The sequence below is a fragment of the Sycon ciliatum genome, chromosome 10, assembly GCF_964019385.1.
Source record: "Sycon ciliatum chromosome 10, ocSycCili1.1, whole genome shotgun sequence".
NCBI classification, from domain to species: domain Eukaryota; kingdom Metazoa; phylum Porifera; class Calcarea; order Leucosolenida; family Sycettidae; genus Sycon; species Sycon ciliatum.
Window position 1 is genome coordinate 13,542,440 of NC_088652.1, and position 21,147 is coordinate 13,563,586.

General features: G+C 44.8%; 1 protein-coding gene across 1 annotated transcript in view; it reads right to left on the reverse strand.

Annotated features, from left to right (window-relative positions):
• The window catches only part of LOC135826326 (mucin-2-like), a 92,078-nt gene that overhangs the window by 47,099 nt on the left and 23,832 nt on the right, over window positions 1–21,147 (reverse strand). Inside the window, exons 5-6 of the mRNA XM_065338945.1 lie at window positions 3,233–3,349; window positions 583–624 (exon numbers count right to left, since the gene is read on the reverse strand). Coding sequence (XP_065195017.1) covers window positions 583–624; window positions 3,233–3,349 — 159 coding nt within the window. The remainder of the gene's footprint in view (window positions 1–582; window positions 625–3,232; window positions 3,350–21,147) is intronic.

Genomic DNA, 21,147 nt, shown 5'->3' on the forward strand with positions numbered 1-21,147 from the left:
AGGTGTACGGACAGTTCTCCACAATGCATGCACATCCATTCATAACATTCATGACAGGTAATTTATATTGACATTGGCTTAGACTTGCATACATGACGGGACCTGTTACTTTAATTTTCACTTTGAGTTTAAAGTTTTCTTCTTTTGACATTGGATTTGACATTGGATTTGACATTGGATTTACTAATTGATTTGACGTTATTTAAAGGAGTTTTCTTTTTTTTAATTGAATTGATCTTCAATGATTTACGATTTCACGTTTCCGCTATTTTGCCCGTAAAAGAGGCTTGTCACTAGTAGTAGTAGTAGTAGTAGTAGTAGTAGTAGTAGTAGTAGTAGTAGTAGTAGTGTGTGTGTGTGTGTGTGTGTGTGTGTGTGTGTGTGTGTGTGTGTGCGCGCATGTGTGTGTGTGGGTGGGTGCATGTGTATGCGCACGCGTGCATGCGTGTGTGTCAGTTTGTGCCCGTGTGCGTACATGCTTACATGCATCTGTGGATGGGGGGAGGGGCATGCGTGCATGTCGAGTGCACATAACCGTTATATTATAAGAACATTATGGCAAGTAAATTCCCGCATACGTACTATCTGGACGAGGGTATGGTCGCTGAGGCTGACGAAAGGATTCTGTAAAGACCCAAAAAGGAAATTCCCATTCGCATATACATATGAACATTTACAAGCGCAAAATTTTAAATCAGAGACTGGGCCAGTAACATTGCATTCCCAACTCATCACAACCACGCGCTCTTCAGCCGAACCATACAGACACCAGCAAGGACACTTCCGTTGAGAGATACTATTGCTCCACACCTCTAGACAGCTGTTTCGCTCCCTGTCGGAGCTCATCATAGAGGATGATAATGATGATAATGGAGGAATGATCATTCTTATACACCAGAAATGGCGCAAGTGCGTGCTTTCCACATATATCAATGGCATATACAAGCTGCTAAAATGGTAAAGTGTGAGAACAGCGATAAATAATCATAGTATGCGCTCATTGGTGGAGAAACACACCACACAAGCGACGAAAATCTTACGCGGAATACTCATCATTATCATCCTCTACTGATGAGCTCCGACAGGGAGCGAAACAGCTGTCTAGAGGAGTGGAGCAATATTATCTCTCAACGGAAGTGTCCTTGCTGGTGTCTGTATGGTTCGGCTGAAGAGCGCGTGGTTGTGATGAGTTGGGAATGCAATGAATTGAAAATATGGCCGAAAGCTCTGTCGCAATATTTAGTTCTGAGCCAGTAACAAATGTTTTAAAAAAGGAGAGAAGAAAACACATGAGAACGAGTTATGCAGCAACTATCCACGACTGTAACAAGATGTGTGTTAGAGCTAGGCCTCAGGTCGTTGAATGTCTCAGTAGCTTGTCAGTTTTGTGCCCCGTGCGGACTGTGCAGGTTGCGGCACAGCGAGCATGCATGCTTATAATTATTGTACGTATTCCTTTCTTCTTCGCTGCCTTCCTCCTGAGACTCTCCATGGTGCCAGAACAAATATTTGGCCATCTCTGTATGTGGTGTATGTGTGCATGAGTGAGAGTAATCGGAAGGTCATATCATCGGTAAGAAAAACCCCGACGACAAACGTGCATTGACGCACACGGTGAAGCTGCACCACGCGTAGAAAATTGATGGATGGGGGGGGGGGGGCACACGCACACGAGTGGATGCACACCTGTCAACACTGACACCAGTGCTTTTACAGGGTAGTTTTAGGTAGGGGTTGTAGTGATAGTGATTGCGTTGTTCTTACACCACCTAGCTGTCATATGCTGCATTCTACACACCACTGCATGTGTCGTACTCACACCTTCATGATGTGCTACATTCACACTGCTGTATGTTATAGTCACTTGTCATTCCAGTAATCATTACATTCTGGCCAGCTCACTACAGGGGTGAACTATAAATATTATACTGAATATTCGAGCACTCGCTCGGTTTGTTGAAAGAATAGTCATACTCGGAGTAAGTCAGAGACCCTGTTCATGCATTGCACGTGCATTTACTGCAGAATCCCTAAAGCTTAGTTCACACACACACACACACACACACACACACACACACACACACACACACACACACACACACACACACGCACATACACACTCATTTGACAGGGCGCAACAGAACTCGATACAAGGAGCAACGTGAAGCAGCAACAGGACATTCATGACGGTGTCAAACGGCGGTGTCGAATGGGTGGGAACACCACGAATGCCACCGCGGGAACACAGCTGTGCCACCTCGCAGGTTGGGAAGCGACGGCAGAGATGAATCTATCCCACTTTCATACAGTAAGGGGTGGGTGGAAGGTGCAAACCGCCTGTATCTCAAGTGTGAACGGGTGACGGCATCGCACCGTGATGTGATGTGCCCAATGGCAACTTTGCCAGTTTTCACATTTCCAACACTATGCTCCCGATTATTATTTAGTGAATGGCTCGCATGGCTTAGTTGAATTTCAGCAAGCTAGAATTTCAATTTGCTTTATCTTAGTACAGCCTGGGACTGAGTCACATGAACTGATATAATTATTACCGTATTTTCTCCAATAAAAGCCCAGGTCTCCAATAATAGCCCAGTCTCCAATAATGACCCGGGGTGAGGGTGGTTTGAAATAATAAGAGCACAGTCTCTAATAGTAGCGCGGGTCACAATTGGAGTATGCAACAAGTATATTGACTGCATATAAAACAGCATTACAACATGCCAAGAACATATTTGTAAGGAGGTTTTCGGTCTACTGCTTCCTTCCTGGCGCCAATGCTATTGTGAAACATCTGTTTTGACAATATTCCTGAGTTTAGGGTTGAAAAATCAGTCTTGATATGGCCAGTTTATGCCTGTATAGACTGGAGTTGGCTTGATAGTTGACAATTGAAAAAATAAGAGCCCGGTCTCCAATAATAGCCCAGTCTCTAATAGAAGCGCGGGTAGAGCTGTCACTGAAAAAATAAGAACCCCGGGCTCTTATTAGAGAAAATACGGGTATGTTTTCCTGTTGTTATTATTGCAATGGAACAATGTCCTGGGCTAATTTTCTGGTTTTTACCAGACAAACTGAGCACAGTTCCACGTCCTTTGAGGATAAATAAAAGGTAGAATTTCATGCACACATTTGGTCTAGCTGTTTTCGTATCCTCTTGTCGACGATACTCTAAAGAGGAAATTCAGAAGACAAGAAAAGCAGTGAGCAAAGTCTGCGCATGGTTACTTACGGGCACAGACCGGCCTAGTGCATTTACAAAGGCCGAACCAGGCGGTTGTGCTTTGGGGGTTAGGTACACACTGCGTGTTATGATAATAGGTATTACAGATACCCTCAACACAAGGCGCTGCACACAGCAAGCAAACACATGATATGAGCCAAGGACTACAGAAACCGCCCTATGGCACATTTACATCAAAATCAAGTTACGACGCTTCAACGTGACATGATTCAAAGTTCTGCGAAGCACAGAGGTCGTCGTCAGGCGAAATAGCACGTCATAGTACATTTGAGATCAGCGGGAAGAAGATGACGACATCCACTAATTTAGTATCTGTGCACACGAATCTGCTGTGTGTGTGACTCTGTGTGTCAGCTATGATATCATCTCCGGTGGTTCCATGCCTAGCATGTACGTCTGAACCATCCTGCAAAGTTTGAATGACGTAGGTTGAGCGATCGCTCCGCGAAACATACTTTTTGAAATTCTCTTCATAGTATATCTTCCACCATTGAAATTTCGAATTTCTTGCTGAGAGGGGTGGCTTGCAACCTCGATATGGCTTGTTCCAGGCATGCTTTGGAGCCATCTCCTGTTGAAGTAGTGGCGGGGATCTGCCCTGCAACTGCTACAACAAAAACAGATTCAATCTGAGAAAGGGTGAGACCGCGAATCTCGGTTGAATATTGAGTATTTCAAGCCTTTTCACGACGAAGATGGAGTTCTTTTTGGAGATGGACGTCGCGGCAAAGGACATGGTGTCCGACTTCTGGCGTCTGGTGAAGCCAAGGATCATTTGTCCAGTCAGGTCGGCAGCCTAACCGTCGGTAAGCTTGTGTTTGGATCCCGTTCTGCTCGATGTGGTAGATCACAAACAATTTGATATCGCACAAATTGATCTCAGCATCGTGCGTACGGTATTTTATATTCAGAAAATCCCAAAGTGTCTCTGTGTGGCCGTCCTATGCCACGAGAAACTCCAATCAGGCTCCTATGTCCTCTGCCTTCATGATTGAATGTCCACTTCGTTTGAACAACGAGCACAACAATCGAGGACAGCTTTGCAATGAAATATACAGCTATACTGGAGCTGAAAAAAAGAAGGAAAAAACGTGCTCAGGATGAGACTCGAGTACGAGTACACGCATACTCTCCCAGCAGGTGAAACGCATATTTTTGTGAAAAATGCGTGTCGCCGACTGATCAGTAATTTCGCCTGACGCAGCTTTTGCTTGACAAGAGCTGTCCTCTTGTTGATGACAATCATCTGTGAAGATGTAAGGCTGCCACGCGATTCTCGAGTGGTTCTAATTGTCCACGTATGTAGATTGACCATGGCCACAGCGAAGCAGTTCGATTCTCAGTGGAGCTTCTGAAGCAATAGCGATATGCCTATCGAGGTTTATTGTTTACTGACTCAAAAAGATGGATGGATACCCCGAAATAGGAGATGCTCCTTTCCAACCCAGGTCGCATGACTACCTAAAGCGAGCCTTCGGGGTTAGCCAAGTAGTGTTCCGTAGAAACCTTGCTGATGGCTTGACGACTCTTGTACAGGTACCATGTTTTACATCGACAATGCGGTGTATCATCAGCATGCATATTCTTATTTCTCATAATTCTGTAGCATTAAAATATGGCCTTTTAGGCCCAATTTTCAAAAAAAATCCCGGTGGAGGACCCCGCACCCCCTCTCACACTTTGGCCGCACCAATGTTAAACTGCTTCCGACGCCCCTGTCTTCATCCAGAAGGCATCACTCGCTTCAATGCAGTATTTTGCTGCCTCCATCGAAACCGGGGCAAGCCGGAACGATGTTGACAAGAGTGATAATGTTGAGCTTCATTTTGGAGTTCGGACACCGATTCTGTTCTTTGCGTTGGAGCAACAGGGAGCTGTAGTTCCTGGCAAACGACAATCGCTGAACAATGTGTTGGTGCGCAACGCCTCGGAGTATGACCACGGTCCAGTTTGACTGTTTCTGGCGGTCTGATCGAGCTGTTGATTGTGAATGCTATGCACAGCCGCTTTAACAACCACACATGTTGTATCTGGGCTGTGTGCTCTACACACGTGCGTACCGGTAATTAGTTCTGGCATGCATAAATAATCAGCAAAAAAAGAAAGAAAGCCGACCGACCGGTATTCTTCTGGCCATGTTACCAGAAACAAAATACTGTTTAGGTGCGGCGCCATATGAACATAATTATGGAAAAACATTTTTTCATCAAAAAATACCGTAGGGTAGTTTCTGTGTCATGCCCTGAGTCAGACTCGTCGCGAAAACGACCACGCATTGAGCTTCCAGCAAGTCAGAAGCTGGACTCAGAGTTCTGTAAGAACCATGATTTGTCATGCGAGGGATCCGACACTTCCATTAGTTGAGCAATCATGGCTTACAACTCAAAGCAGAGGTCACCAAGTGTTGTCGTACGAGGGCACCTTCAGTGCAGCCGTCCACACTGTACTACTAAAAACCTGTTGAGTTTGAGGTGGCCATGCTTCGTCCTGCACGGGAGCCGATGTATGTAATCAAGCAAACTCAGGAGGTCATGCTGGCTGAATATAATCGAGATGTATGCCATGATTACTCAACTAAGCGGTAGCTTAGCATGCACTCCGTAGTGCAATGTCGTTTGCACGACGAGTCTGACTCAGAGCACGGCATGTATTGCGTACTACTCTTCTCTACAAAGTACGGGTGGAATCCTGCAATTCAAATATGGCTTAATTCGAACATAATGCCTTTAAATTAGAAGTTTCTTTTGTTGCGTTACTGCAGCGAAATTACTTCTCAATTGCAACAGCACTAAGGATAAATGCCCATGCACTCTCTCTCAGCCCAACACCACCATCGCACTCGTCGTGGTAGAAACTACAAACTATACTTGATGAAGACAGAAGGAGACGTGGAGAACACAGGGAACAGAGCAGGCATGTAAACAGCACAGGCACCAGGCACGCAACAGTTACCGCTGGTGCATACGAGGTGCATGTGCGTACGCGAAGGTGTGGAATAGGAAGCGGGGTCAATTTACGCATGGATTTACTATGCCGAATATATAGGCACAGGTAGGTGACTGCACATCTTTCAGGACCGATTTCCATCAATATGATTCCCACGTAACAATTTCTGATAATTTAAACCTCGAACTGGGCCGGTCCGGTTAACTAGAAATCCCACGGAATAGAAAGTGTGTGGTTTTTGTGCTGATAATTTGGAGTAAACAAAGCGTAATTCGAAGTTCACACTCAGTGACATTATGTACAAATCAGTTCAATGTGCATGAGCAGTCTGTATTGGCCAGTTCAGTGTCGGCGGAATCTGGGTCTCTTAGGTACATAGTACAACTCGGCGTGACAATAGATATGGTTAGCATTTTACCGTTCACGTTAAATCTAACGGTACTCGTACTCAACACCTGAAATACCGTCATTTTTGGTATCGTTTCGACGATAGAAAGCTCTGTTTAGCAGGAGAACGAAACGGTAAGATTCCAACTGGGGTTACGTCACAAGTCGATCGTTGTGTCAGAAACCGCAATGCTAACCATGTCTTGAAACACACACACAAAACGGTACAGGCCGACGGTGGAAGTTAGCGTGAACGGTAAAATGCTAACCATGTCTAATGCGAGCATTCTGACCTACATCATGGGATGTGGATACATGTTTGGATGATTAGAATGTCTGGATAATTAGAACAGATAGGTTCCAGACTTTTCTACTTCTCCACAAACTCCAATACACCTGTTGTAGTACGTTGTTTTGTGCACATGTACGCCGTGTGTATGTGGTGTTGGCGCATGCGCGTGTTGCCGTGGTGTGAAACGCAGTCTTCGTCTTGAGTTCGTCATGTCCAGTTGTGTTTCCGCTGTCTTGTCACAAATGCAGTCTTCTAAATGTAGTTATCGTCGTCCATTGTATAAATGTGAAGATGGCACGGGGCTGGGAGCAGGTGAAGAAAGTAGGGGTGAAACGAACATACCAAACATTCGAATATTCGTTCGTTAGGCCACAGCGAACGAACATTCGTAGTTCTCACGAAAATTCGAACTTTGAGAATGTGCGTACGGTACGATAAACCCGTAAAAACATCGCAATCAGTCACGATCGTTTCACACACCTCCTGTGGAATATGTAGCTGCGTGCTTGTGACCAGCGCTGCGCCAGGTGGAAGACCTACCTACATGACCCACGCGCACGCGCGCGCGCGGTTCACGATCTGACGACATGTAGACGAACATCGGAACAAAGCACGAGTACTCGTACTTACATATTTTTGCTGCTCGCTCTTCCTTTGACCACTTCGTAGTTTTTTTTTGTTTCGAGTTCGCACTGTTCCCATGTCAGGAACTTTTTTCGGTCGTGCTCCCCGTTCTGTTGTTTGGGATCATTTTACCAAATCTGAGGATGAGAAGTCAGCTGCCTGCAGGATTTTCCGCAGCGTATGGTTAGCATGGCAAAACGGCGAGAAACCTCTATGCGCACCTGGAAACACAACTACGGTAACTTTCAGCATTCTTCTGTCGTTTCTGGGAGTGCAGTTATTTCTACGGCATCAACACTGAACAGGAAGCAAGTTGATGACAAACGTTGCTGTGACGCAACGTTCTGGTCCTCAGCAGTAGCAGTATGGCGTTGCTCAGTTGGAGGCCATTGTGCCTCAACTTTTGAAAGCATCATAAAAGACGTACTATAAAGTTGGAAACTTTTGCAAGTGATTAAATTGCGCTCCTTTCGCGGCCATTGCGCATTCTGGAGAAGAAAAACCGCCACAAACTGCTCAGTACGTGCATTGTAGACAGCACAACTACAAGATTCAAAAGAGGTAAAAATCGCAAAATTTTCTCATCACAAACCAGCCGCATTCATGAAAACGCAAATATTTGTGCGCCACAAAAGTTAGTTTATTGCTGTACTGTATTCAAAAATTCCACTATTTTCTTGCCTATGCCGGTTCGTGCGCGAGGACGCGCGTGCGAGGAGAATGTTAGAGAATGTTCGTTCGTTCGTTCGTTAATATCAAGAACGTTCGAATACTCAAATTTTATGTTCGTTTCAGCCCTAGTCAAGAAAGTAGAGTTACAACATTGGTGGCAGCGGGGATAGAAATTTGTTGTATACTTCAACTTCTGGTTTCGTCCTGCGTGGCCTTCGCTTCCAGTTTTCAATGTCATCCCAGTCGTCCTATCGTCGCAACTTAGTTTCGTCCATCTCCAAGAAGTTCATCCATCGTCCTCGCCCTTCATCAATCGTCTCTCCCGTTTCTCATCAGTCGTCGTCATCGATTGGTCCCGGGCACAACGTAAAGCTGTGCCCAGAAGAAAAACTCGAAAAAAGAAGAAGGAACGAAAGGAAATGGGACTTCACAGGGCTTAGTATGACTGTAGGTATTGTGTTGTCCCCTACATGTGCAAGCCTGTTTGTGTCAGTGCTTGGTCCACAGGGCTGGATGTAGGTGCTACTCAGCCTATTCTACATAATAATCATGTACTAATAATCATGTACATGTAATTATGTTGCCATGACATGTTGCAACTGTGGCTAGACAATGTATCACTCTGTCTTCGCATCTGTCCAATGAGATTCTACTGAAGCCCCCAAGACAAGAAGCAGTCGCTGGCTGGTGAATTACGCCTGCCTTGACGATTTTAGGCATCGCTGCCCTCCCTCTCGCTCTTGCTTTGAGAGCGAATACTGCGATGGGATCAGCGATACAAATTTTCAATTTCGAGTCGCATTCCGCGATGATATCGCCACAGCCAATCTCTGCAACCATCCACCACATCTAGAAGACGTCAAAATTACCTGGAACAAGCTACATCTTCGCTACAAGCAGCAAAACTGAGCGAGAACACGACCGAAATAGCGAAAATTGTTTGCGGTGAAAAGCATACTTTTGAACGCGTTCGTTCTCCATACTTTCAAATGGCAACTTACCCATGTCGTACATCAGAATTTTCAGTGGGATCTCAGCTGTCTAGTGCAAAAAAACGCGAGTCGATCGGAGCTACGGCGGCGGGGAACGGCGCGCTTGATTAAAGTGCAGCGAACCGTATCACACGGTACGGTTCCAGATGGGGCTGGTACACAAAGGGGTTTAAAAACTCGGATGTTGAGCCAATAGAAATATGTAAAGAGAAAAGGACCTGTAAGTTACTAGTTAGGCCTAACAGTCCACCACGAGATAATATACAGTCAGTTGTTGTGCCCTGTTGTCGCACTATCCGACTGTATATTTGTCGTGACCCGAGTTTGAAAGTGGACCAGACGGTGGCAAGTGACAGGTAGCAGATACGTCAGCAAGTCGCATTCGCCATGCATTAGCATCGGGTCATGGTAAACTGAATACTTCAAACATGTCACTTGCCTGTTGTCAGGTTGTTGCTAGCATTTGACCAGTCAGATTTAGTTCATACTATGGTTAAAGGGGAACTGTCACCAAAAAAATTCTTTGTCTTATTAAGTTCTTTGGCTCCTGATCACGATGGTGTTATCCGTTTTTCTCTGCGATGGCTGGAAGTGGGTGAACACTTGAAAAGAAGGTGCCCAAAATTGTCCCGAAGTACCGAGTGACGTCACGCCGGACTTGACCTCCACGCGTACATTCGTCGTCAAAAACGAAGTCCAGCCCGTGTGCTGGTCGATCGAGCTAGCTGTTCCAATGTACGGTGCACGTGTGCCTTTTGAACTGTAACACAGATGGGTATGTCGTATCGAAGGAGAATGCCAAAGAGGCAGAGACCCACGTGCAGCTACACAGCCAAATCAAAATAAAAAGCAGCTGAGCTTTCACCTTTTTGACAACAACGTACTTCCGTGCTCACAAAATATAACTTACTTAGATCCTCGCGGAAGTTCCGCGAGGATCTAAGTAAGTTATATTTTGTGAGCACGGAAGTACGTTGTTGTTTTGAACTTTTCGTGTGAGGAACAACACGATGATGAGTGCGTGTGCAGAAAACAGTACTCCTCCGGCCGGCGATAACACCACCAACCCGAGCCCCAAAGGAACGCGATGTAGGTACGTGAAGGCGATTCATCTGGCGATGTTGCTGAAGATGCAGATGACAAACTCTGACGTCTTTCATTTCAGAGCCGGGTGGGCAACACCGCCACCTTCGATACAACGACATATTTCGAAGTAATTTTCAAGTACGAGGTATGTGTGTCACACTAACAGCAAACAAACATCCTTCGACTCCTTCGTAATCACAGATAAAACAAAGAGCTGGAGCTTCGTGGAGGAAGTACCAGTGCGACAAACTGCTGTCGACTTTTGTTTATTTTGTCCCTTTTTGGCGTTCTCATTGTGTACAACGACGTACACATCGAGTGTCCGAGTTCAGAAGGCAAGTGTGCACCGTACATCGAACAGTTGGCTCGATCGACCAGCACACGGGCTGGACTTCGTTTTTGACGATGAATGTACGCGTGGAGGTCAAGTCCGGCGTGACGTCACTCGGTACTTCGGGACAATTTTCGGGACCTTCTTTTCAAGTTTTCACCCACTTCCAGTCATCGCAGAGAAAAACGAATAACACCATCGTGATCAGGAGCCAAAGAACTACAAGATAAGACAAAGAAAAATGTTGGTGACAGTTCCCCTTTAAGTTGTATTTCACTAGCTCTGCAACTCTTCTTGACGTACACAGTATTGAGATGCTAAAGATCTGTATTATATTGCTGTACTATGAATTATGATATGACCCTAGCTTCTACCGTTAAAACCTTCTCTTATCCCGTCTTTATGACTAGTGAGTACAGTGAGTTCGTTCTGATTGGCTGCTTTTCGGAATATAATCCCCTGCTGTGCTGATGTTCGTCCTCAATCTCGCTCCAGTCCCTTCTCTCTTTCTCTCTCTTTTCTTCTTCTTATTCTTGTACATTATGCCAGGCGTGTCCTTGACAATGGAACTCTTGGTGGGCTGTTGAATGATGGCGTGCATATATTGCGCACTTGGAACCTGGGTCTCCCTCACACTTCGTGACGGTCCTATTTGGTGTTGTTCGAAACGCAGGCTTTTGACTGACCCTTGAGGTCGGGTCATGACATATTATCTCGTTACCTTGGTGGATTGGTAGTCATAACTAGTAACGTATAGGTCCTTTTCTCTTTCCACATTAGAGTTTTTCCTGCCAATTTAGGGTTTGAATTGTCAGGATTCCACCTGTGGCCAACAAGACTCTTCAACACAAGGTTCTTTTGCACACAAAACAAGCGCATCCTGAGCGTATGCAAGTAAACACCCTTCCAGCCCTATAAATATTTGTGTGGCCGCTATTCGTTGGAAAGCCCAGTTCTACTTGCGACTCTGGAGGGGATGAGAAAGGTGCCCGGGGAGAGGGGGGGGGGGCAGTGTTCGGATCGGGGTGGTCGGAGTCAGGGGAGTTTTACTGTACTTTATCACTCTCTTATTATTGACCCCCACAGAAACTTGTGATCTCTAAGCGGTCAAATATGTATGTGTTATTACATGTCAGGTGACCGTTTCCAGGTCTACAGCCAATCAGCGACCAGATAGAGCGGGCAATATTTCTCCATACAAGCCCGCTCAGGCGGTCCAATATGTATCTATTAGTGCACGATTAAAGAGGTCAATATATGAAATATAGAACGAGTAAAAGACCGAGGTCCCCCGAGGTCTTTTACGAGGTCTATATTTCATATATTGACCGATTATGAGGGCAATAATAGATTTATCACGACATAGCATACCTAAAACTGGTTTTGCTTTGCTATAGGAAGAAAGGAATACTATTGCAATAGTATAATAGTACTTCCTCCGCGTCATCGAAATTGTCGCAGTTTGACTAGTGACTTGTCACTTGTTACTGACAACTCCATAAACTAAGCCATTCGAAACTTATTACACAGTATGATAGTCTGAAGACTAGAGTAACGTTCTAGGACAATTGGACTGAGAGTTTTCATGCAGAGATGAAGTCCTCGTCGTCGCTGATGTCAATGGACGCAAAAATATCGTTCCCAAATATTTCAAGGAAGGTTGAAAGTTGGTCGCGCCTCGTCTCAAACGCTTTGACTTTCTCCACAGGACAAGAGCTGCTATGCTTGTCGTCTGCTAGCTCTGGATGATTTCTACTTCACCACCAACGAAGCCTAGTAAGAATACACGATCGTTGCGAGGTCGGTTGATTACCGTCGGCGGAATCACCTCGGAATCACCTCGACCTTGAAAATAATGAACTTTTTTTTAGCCGTGGCATGCCCACAGCTCATGCAGGTAAGTGTAGTATCACGTCCAGCGCGCCCTCTTTTTCAGCACTGGTATACCATGGTACGGCACCTGCGCGTGCATCACTAGCACTACGTGTAGAGTCTACACGGCTCTTGCAGGTACAATCATGTACTAGTAGTAGTACCAAGAGTACATAACCCAGGTTATGTACTCTTGATAACCCACGTTATGTACTCTTGGTAGTACTGAGTGTCTCAGCCAGAGCGACAAATTTTATCGCTGTTGCAGGCATTTAGTTTGCCGACCCCTCGATGTTTCTCCAAGCGCTGCCACTTGTTCCACGAAGTCATTCTCACCCCAGCTAAGGTAAAGCAGTGATGGGGCTTGAGTGAATGGCCATAAGCACGAGAAATGTGCATGCTGCAACACCTGACTGATCTCAGCGAGTCGAAATTACCAGCGCAGCGACATCAGCGAAGAAATTGCGTCTAGTTCAAAAATTCCAGCTTCCAATAACAGAAAATAGAACTTTGCCGTCACCCTATACTGATGACTATCGCCTATGTCCGATCCCTTGCCTCTGGTACGAGTGCTGGTGAGTAAATACCGCATTTTACATCAAAAGTCAAACTGCGACAATTTCGATGACGCGGAGGAAGTATGTACATATGCCGTTTGCATTGGACATTACTTCTGTGTAAACCGAAGTTTTCAGTTGTCTCTTGTAGTATGTTCCCCAAGTTCTTTGACTGAGAATCTTACAGTTTGGGTTCAAATCCCAGCATTTGGCTTCAGATTTTTCTTCTTTCAGTTCTGATTTTTTTCTAAGTTGAGGAAAAAGTTCTAAGTGGTCAATAATAGGGAGGTTTAGTTCCCACGTAACGGAAACGCGTACGTGGGTGATCCACGTAAAGTGGATGAAGGGCACCCACGTTGCAATGTTGTGTTTAGTCACACGGAACAAACAAAAGCATAAAGCGAAAGGCCCAAACCTGGTCAAAGACGAAGCTACCCGGGCCTAAGAAGCTCATCGAATATTTTGATTTCGTGCTTCGGAAACTTCTTCAGCTGAGCACCCTCACAGCTTGCACAATGCGCTCCATTCTGATTTTCACCCACGTTCTGGCGGAACGTGGGTGAGCCTCCATACACGGCATGTCGTGAATCAGAAAACGTCTGTACGTGGGTCACTGAGTATCACGTGGTACACCCACGTAAAGTACCCACGGATTACGTGGGACTAAACCTCCCTAATAAGGACGTTTAGCAACGCGAAAGTTCGAAAGAAAATTCGAGTCTGGGAATGAGTACAGGAAAAAAGCTCGAAACTTCGAAAGCTTGGACGCGAAGTTGCAGTGATTTGCGAAAGTAACTTTCTCTTTTCTCGGTACGCATTTGACTACAGGGAGTAGTAATTTTACAGTCTCCTGCTTGAGACTGACCTGCATATACGGTACGGTACTATAAGATTCAAATAACTTCGAGAAAAAGTCATTTCGCATTGCTAAACCTCACAAGTTTTCTTTTTCGAAATAGATTTTCGCGAAATATCACCACCACCAAAAGTTCGAATTTTCGCATTGCTAAACGTCCTTAATAAGTGGTCAATATATGCTGATATTTGACCGCTAAGGGGCTGTCCGAGGTTACCAATAATATTTTCAAAACGAACTGTTTTCGTTTGTGGGTGGGTGGGTTTGATGGTGTTTCGTTTTGAAAATAATTATTGAATGCTGATTGAGAATGCCCAGTTACTTCTGGATGTCGAAAATTGACATCAATATTTTATTGGAATTCGTTTTACCTGCAGAAAAGGTGGGTGGGTGGGTGTGGGCTGAAAAATACTAAAACTTTTCGTTTTGTAAAAACAATCGGTAACCCCGGACGGCCCCTTAGAGATCACAAGTTTCGAGTAAAAGACCGAGGTCCCCCGAGGTCTTTTACGAGGTCTATATTTCATATATTGACCGATTATGAGGGCAATAATAGATTTATCACGACATAGCGTACCTAAAACTGGTTTTGCTTTGCTATAGGAAGAAAGGAATACTATTGTAATAGTACATGTATAATAGTATGTATATATGCCGTTTACATTGGACATTACTTCTGTGTAAACCGAAGTTTTCAGTTGTCTCTTGTAGTATGTTCCCCAAGTTCTTTGACTGAGAATCTGACAGTTTGGGTTCAAAGCCCAGCATTTGGCTTCAGTTTTTTCTTCTTTCAGTTCTGATTTTTTTCTAAGTTGAGGAAAAAGTTCTAAGTCCTCGGGCTAAGTGGTCAATAATAAGCGGTCAATATAAGCGGTCAATATATGCTGATATTTGACCGCTTAGAGATCACAAGTTTCTGTGGGGGTCAATAATAAGAGAGTGATAACGTGTATTATCGCCTTCTTAGTATTTGACCCCACTAATTTCCCTGATACCTAAGCGGTCAAATATATCGCGTATTTGACTGCTTAGTCAAATACACGATATATTTGACTACTTATATTTGACTCCTTAGAACTTCTTGGACTTAGAAATTTTCTCTCCAACTTAGAAAAAGAAATTTTTGAAGAAAGCAGAAATACACAAGATGGGATTTGAACCCACAACCTTGTGAATCTCAGTCACTCTTCCTTACCACCCAGCCACTGTGCTACCGATGCTGAACCTAGTTTAAACAATGATCTTGACTTTCAATGCAGTACAATGCGGTATAGGCTATAGTATAATACTAGAATTACAAGGATATGTCGTATATGAAGAGAAACTATTGCGTGGAGAACACGATAAATAGATTATAGACCTCATAGTTGGTCTATACAGGATATATAGACCTCGTAAAAGACCTCGGTCTTTTACTCGGTCTATATATCCTGTATAGACCTCCTAACCGGTCTATAATCTATACTTATCACTCTCTTATTATTGACCCCCACAGAAACTTGTGATCTCTAAGCGGTCAAATATCAGCATATATTGACCGCTTAGGGGCCGTCCGTAAATATCGATGTTTTTTTAGAGACGATATTGGTGCGTCTGGGGGGGAGGGGGTTTGAGCCATGTGCGTCTTTTCGAGCATCAGAAAAATATCGATGTAAATATCTGAAGTTTCGCCGATCCCTGCACGCGGACGTCTAAATGGCTATACAAGAAATGTGAAACCAGCTTCCGTTCGCGGAGCTAAAACTCGCGACACAAGAACAAAATCAAAAATTGGAAGCTGTACGCCCATGGCGAATTTCAAGAGCAAAAGAATGAGCTATTGATTGTGGAAATCGGCCGAACGATGCCTGTAGGAGACCTTTTTCAAGACGTAGAGGCAGTGCGAACAAACACGGACGAACTCCACAAGAGTTTCCAGTCTTCACTGTCTGAACAAGGATTTGAAAAAATTCAAGCCCGAGCCGCTTTGGCTACACCACTCACCAGTACACGATGGCTGTGAGCACTGCAGCGCCAACCCAGTTCGCTCCCCCCCAGGCGTGAGTGCGGCGGGATTTTCACGCCTACACCGGACCCTCAACATCCTGGGCACTTCATGAGCATCCAAAAATATTGATTCCATGATCTAGATGTACATGTGCGTCTTCTGGGGGGAGGGAGGGGGGTCAAGGGAGAGAAGCACCAATATCGTCTCTAAAAAAACATCGATATTTACGGACGGCCCCTTATATTGACCGCTTATTATTGACCACTTAGCCCGAGGACTTAGAACTTTTTCCTCAACTTAGAAAAAAATCAGAACTGAAAGAAGAAAAATCTGAAGCCAAATGCTGGGCTTTGAACCCAAACTGTCAGATTCTCAGTCAAAGAACTTGGGGAACATACTACAAGAGACAACTGAAAACTTCGGTTTACACAGAAGTAATGTCCAATGTAAACGGCATATATACATACTATTATACATGTACTATTACAATAGTATTCCTTTCTTCCTATAGCAAAGCAAAACCAGTTTTAGGTATGCTATGTCGTGATAAATCTATTATTGCCCTCATAATCGGTCAATATATGAAATATAGACCTCGTAAAAGACCTCGGGGGACCTCGGTCTTTTACTCGTTCTATATTTCATATATTGACCTCTTTAATCGTGCACTAATAGATACATATTGGACCGCCTGAGCGGGCTTGTATGGAGAAATATTGCCCGCTCTATCTGGTCGCTGATTGGCTGTAGACCTGGAAACGGTCACCTGACATGTAAATAACAGCATTTATCACTCTCTTATTATTGACCCCCACAGAAACTTGTGATCTCTAAGCGGTCTAATATGTATGTGTTATTAGCCGTTTATCAGGGCAATATCGAAGCCGGTATTGCCCGTACTACGAGGCTAATAACACATTTATTACATGCATACTTCCCTAATTTGATGTACTCATCAACGTACACGGCCTTCACACGTGGAATTCGGGATCATGGTACGAAAAACTACAAGGCACATGCATCCAACTGGTATTACATGCGCACCTACTTGTATGTGTATGTGTACAGTGTGTATGGGGTCAAATGCCGGGCAATATCGTGTACCGTACTGGCAATATATGTTGCCGCAGTGAGGCCATGAAGCGTTACATTGGCACATGTTTGCCGCACGCAGGGCGTTACATGCAAAGTCGCACAGGAGCCGTTACACAGGTTTCTATATTGCCGCTGTCCTTTTTTTGCTATTGCCGCATCACTTTTTTTGCTTTTGCCGCATCATTTTTTTGCTTTTGCCGCATCATTTTTTCTTTTCATCCACATTGAAGGCACAGAAATTCAGTTGCTATCCAACTGTTACAAACCCGACGGCAAAGGGCGACAACGATATAAATAGAAGACTGTATATTTTAACTATCAGAGTGATCTGTTCACAAAAAGATCATCAAAAGGAAAGTGACATAGGGGAAGAGCGCTTCCTCCAAAAACTAGTCACTCACACAGTTAATGAGTATACAACATATTACAAAGTCACCGTGGCTATCATTATCAGCCTTTTTTTTGCAGTGCAAACTGCAATGAAAAGATCGCCGCACCCCGCCGGACGCGCGTTACGAACTCAACGAAAATTTGTCGCACTACAGTCCATTCAGAAAAAAATGAACTTCTAGCTTTTGGCCATAAATGGGTCAAACGTTGAGTGTTTTTAGAATTTTTTTCTGCAATCCCATATGGAATCCTCTTCCAATTATGTTTCTGAAGTTTTTTTGCCCAAAAAGCAAGCCATAGCAAGAATAGGATTTCGGCCAGGTTTTGCCCCAAAAGCACTGAATTGGGAAAAACCATCAAAATCCAGGCCGTTTGACCCCGCCTGCAACAGTGCATTCTGCGGTTCGAACCCCAGTTCAGGCACCCTTTTTGGACCCTTTTTCAAATTTCAAAGTTCGCAGCACTGCACTGTGTACGATGAAATCACGAAAAATCGCCAAATACGGGAGCTCGCCAGAGCCAGGACCCATCTTTTTATGAATGGACTGTAGCCTGGTCGCGCGTTACGCCGCACCCCCCCCCCCCCCCCCCCCCCGCGTTACGCGTTACGCGGCAACATATATTGCCAGTACGGTAATATTGGACCGCCTGAGCGGGCTTGTATGGAGGAATATTGCCCGCTCTATCTGGTCGCTGATTGGCTGTAGACCTGGAAACGGTCACCTGACATGTAATAACAGCATTTATTACATGTCAGGTGACCGTTTCCAGGTCTACAGCCAATCAGCGACCAGATAGAGCGGGCATTATTTCTCCATACAAGCCCGCTCAGGCGGTCCAATAATACACGATATTGCCCGGCATTTGACCCCATACACACTGTACACATACACATACAAGTAGGTGCGCATGTAATACCAGTTGGATACATGTACCTCGCAGTTTTTCGTAGTACCATGATCCCGAATTCCACGTGTGAAGGCAGTGTACGTTGATGAGTACATCAAAGTAGGGAAGTATGCATGTAATAAATGTGTTATTAGCCTCGTAGTACGGGCAATACCGGCTACGATATCTGCCCTCACGGCTGACGCCGTTCGGGCAGATATCGGCCGGTATTGCCCTGATACTCGGCTAATAACAGATACATATTGACCGCTTATATTGACCACTTATTAGAGAGGTTCCGGGGTACGATTTTCCGTGCCAAAATCCGTGTGGGCGCTACGGATTTTTTCCAGGCGTGCTCCATACGATTTTTCGGCACGGAGAATCCGTGTGGACTGGCTTTCACACGAACCATGTTTCGTATGGAGATTTTGCGTCATCGGGTGCAGAAAGATTTTTCGCGAACAAATTTGGTACGAGAAACATGGATTTTCCGCGGGAAGTTTTGATTTCGGTGCAAATTTTCAAAATAAAAAGGCATAGCGCGGGAATGTGACGTGCTTGCGATCGTAACCTGGGCAATGACGGCAAACACATAAGTTCCGTACTCCGGAATATTTCACTGCTCGAAAACGACGTATAAAAAACCCGTAGCGCCTCTACGAATTTTGGCACGAAAAATCGTACTCCGGAACCTCCCTATTATTGACCACTTAGCCCGAGGACTTAGAACTTTTTCCTCAACTTAGAAAAAAATCAGAACTGAAAGAAAAAAAAACTGAAGCCAAATGCTGGGATTTGAACCCAAACTGTCAAATTCTCAGTCAAAGAACTTGGGGAACATACTACAAGAGACAACTGAAAACTTTGGTTTACACAGAAGTAATGTCCAATGTAAACGGCATATGTACATACTATTATACTATTACAATAGTATTCCTTTCTTCCTATAGCAAAGCAAAAACAGTTTTAGGTATGCTATGTCGTGATAAATCTATTATTGCCCTCATAATCGGTCAATATATGAAATATATTGACCTCTTTAAGAGAGCATGTCTGAGAATACCAAAGTATGTGTGCAAGTGGATCTCTCCGATTTCGCTCAAAATTTGCAAGTAGGTTCCCTTTGGGGTGTGGATCGATTATGCAAAGCCCTTGAAAAAGTTTCTGAAGGGCATATGTACATACTATTATACTATTACAATAGTATTCCTTTCTTCCTATAGCAAAGCAAAAACAGTTTTAGGTATGCTATGTCGTGATAAATCTATTATTGCCCTCATAATCGGTCAATATATGAAATATATTGACCTCTTTAAGAGAGCATGTCTGAGAATACCAAAGTATGTGTGCAAGTGGATCTCTCCGATTTCGCTCAAAATTTGCAAGTAGGTTCCCTTTGGGGTGTGGATCGATTATGCAAAGCCCTTGAAAAAGTTTCTGAAGGGAACCTTGAAATTTGCATACCCCTCAAAAATGGCCGAAATATCACATTATTTATGGGTCTAGAAACGAGTCACGCCACAGCGTATACGAACAAGCTATGAACAAAACTCTATCAAGCCAACATTGCCTCACCTTAGAAGAGTTCCTGGAGCAGTACCGCTTAGCCACGCCAGCATCCCAGAAGACGAGGTCCATCACCCCCTGACGCCACAAATGATCGTCTTGAAAATAGCCAATTTACAAGCGCTGGCAAAACAGCCAGCTACGTCCTCAATTGGCCAGAACTATACACCGGCAGATAGTAGAACACCTCTTCTAGCGCTGAGGACATGTCCCCCATCTTCCTTTTGGGGTTTTCTTGAAATAAACTTTTTTGAATTTTTCCACTCGACCATGCTGAAATACGGCCAAAGTCATACCTGCGCAGGAAAGCTCGCCACTCCGCGACGTCTCCTCAGCAATTTCTACTCGAACACTACTCCCAAGGCCGCAGAACAACGTGTAGTGTTGACTCTGACAAGGAAAAGCAGCGGTGATCACTTGTCACTCCAAACGACAAGCTTCTCCTAGCGCCACCAATAATTTGTTGTGCGACTGTTGCTGGAAAAGTGACTGAAGGCCTGAGCGCAGTTTTTGAATTTTATTGCAAGATGCACGGTGAAATCACGTGCCTTGTGACGCAAGAATGCCAAGTCGCGTGGCCCACGGCTCACGAGATTTCAGAGTCACCTTTGTCAAGTGCGCTTGTTACTCGCCTTGAACGCCCGTTGGTCTGGAAGTGATCACACTTGTGTTGTTACGGCGCTCAAGAACACGCTGACCGTGTTGTAGGCCTACGAACCGGGACTTTCCCTGACCATGTAGGTCGAAGACCAGTGAAATGATGATGAAATCACATTCTTTATGACGTAAGAAATCTCTCATGCAGTTCACGCGACAAGTGCGTGCAGCCAGTGCTGCTCGCGTGCCAGTCAACACAAAGGGACCGAGCTAGTCGCTTTTGTCGAGCATCGACATGAAAACAAGGGACTTTTACTGTTGGACTATGTTCGGGATTGCAGGAGGTAAGTGTGAAAGACGAATAACTCTCCATGCTGTATACGGGGCATATTCCAACGGCTTGCTGCCATTGCAACACTCCTAGGGCAGTTTGTGGGGGTTCTCAGCAGTTCAAGCAGGAAATGAAGCTCATCTTGCCTCTGCCATCATGGTCTGTTCCGAGTAGCGTTCCAGGCACATTCGCGATCGATGGCCGCGTAACGTGATGCAGGAAGCGTCATCCTACGTCACAGAGCACGCGATCTCACCGTGCATCTTGCAATAAAATTCAAAAACTGCGCTCAGGCCTTCAGTCACTTTTGCATCAACAGTCGCACAAAAAATTATTGGTGGCGCAAGGAGAAGCTTGTCGTTTGGAGTGACAAGTGATCACCGCTGCTTTTCCTTGTCAGAGTCAACACTACACTTTGTTCTGCGGCCTTG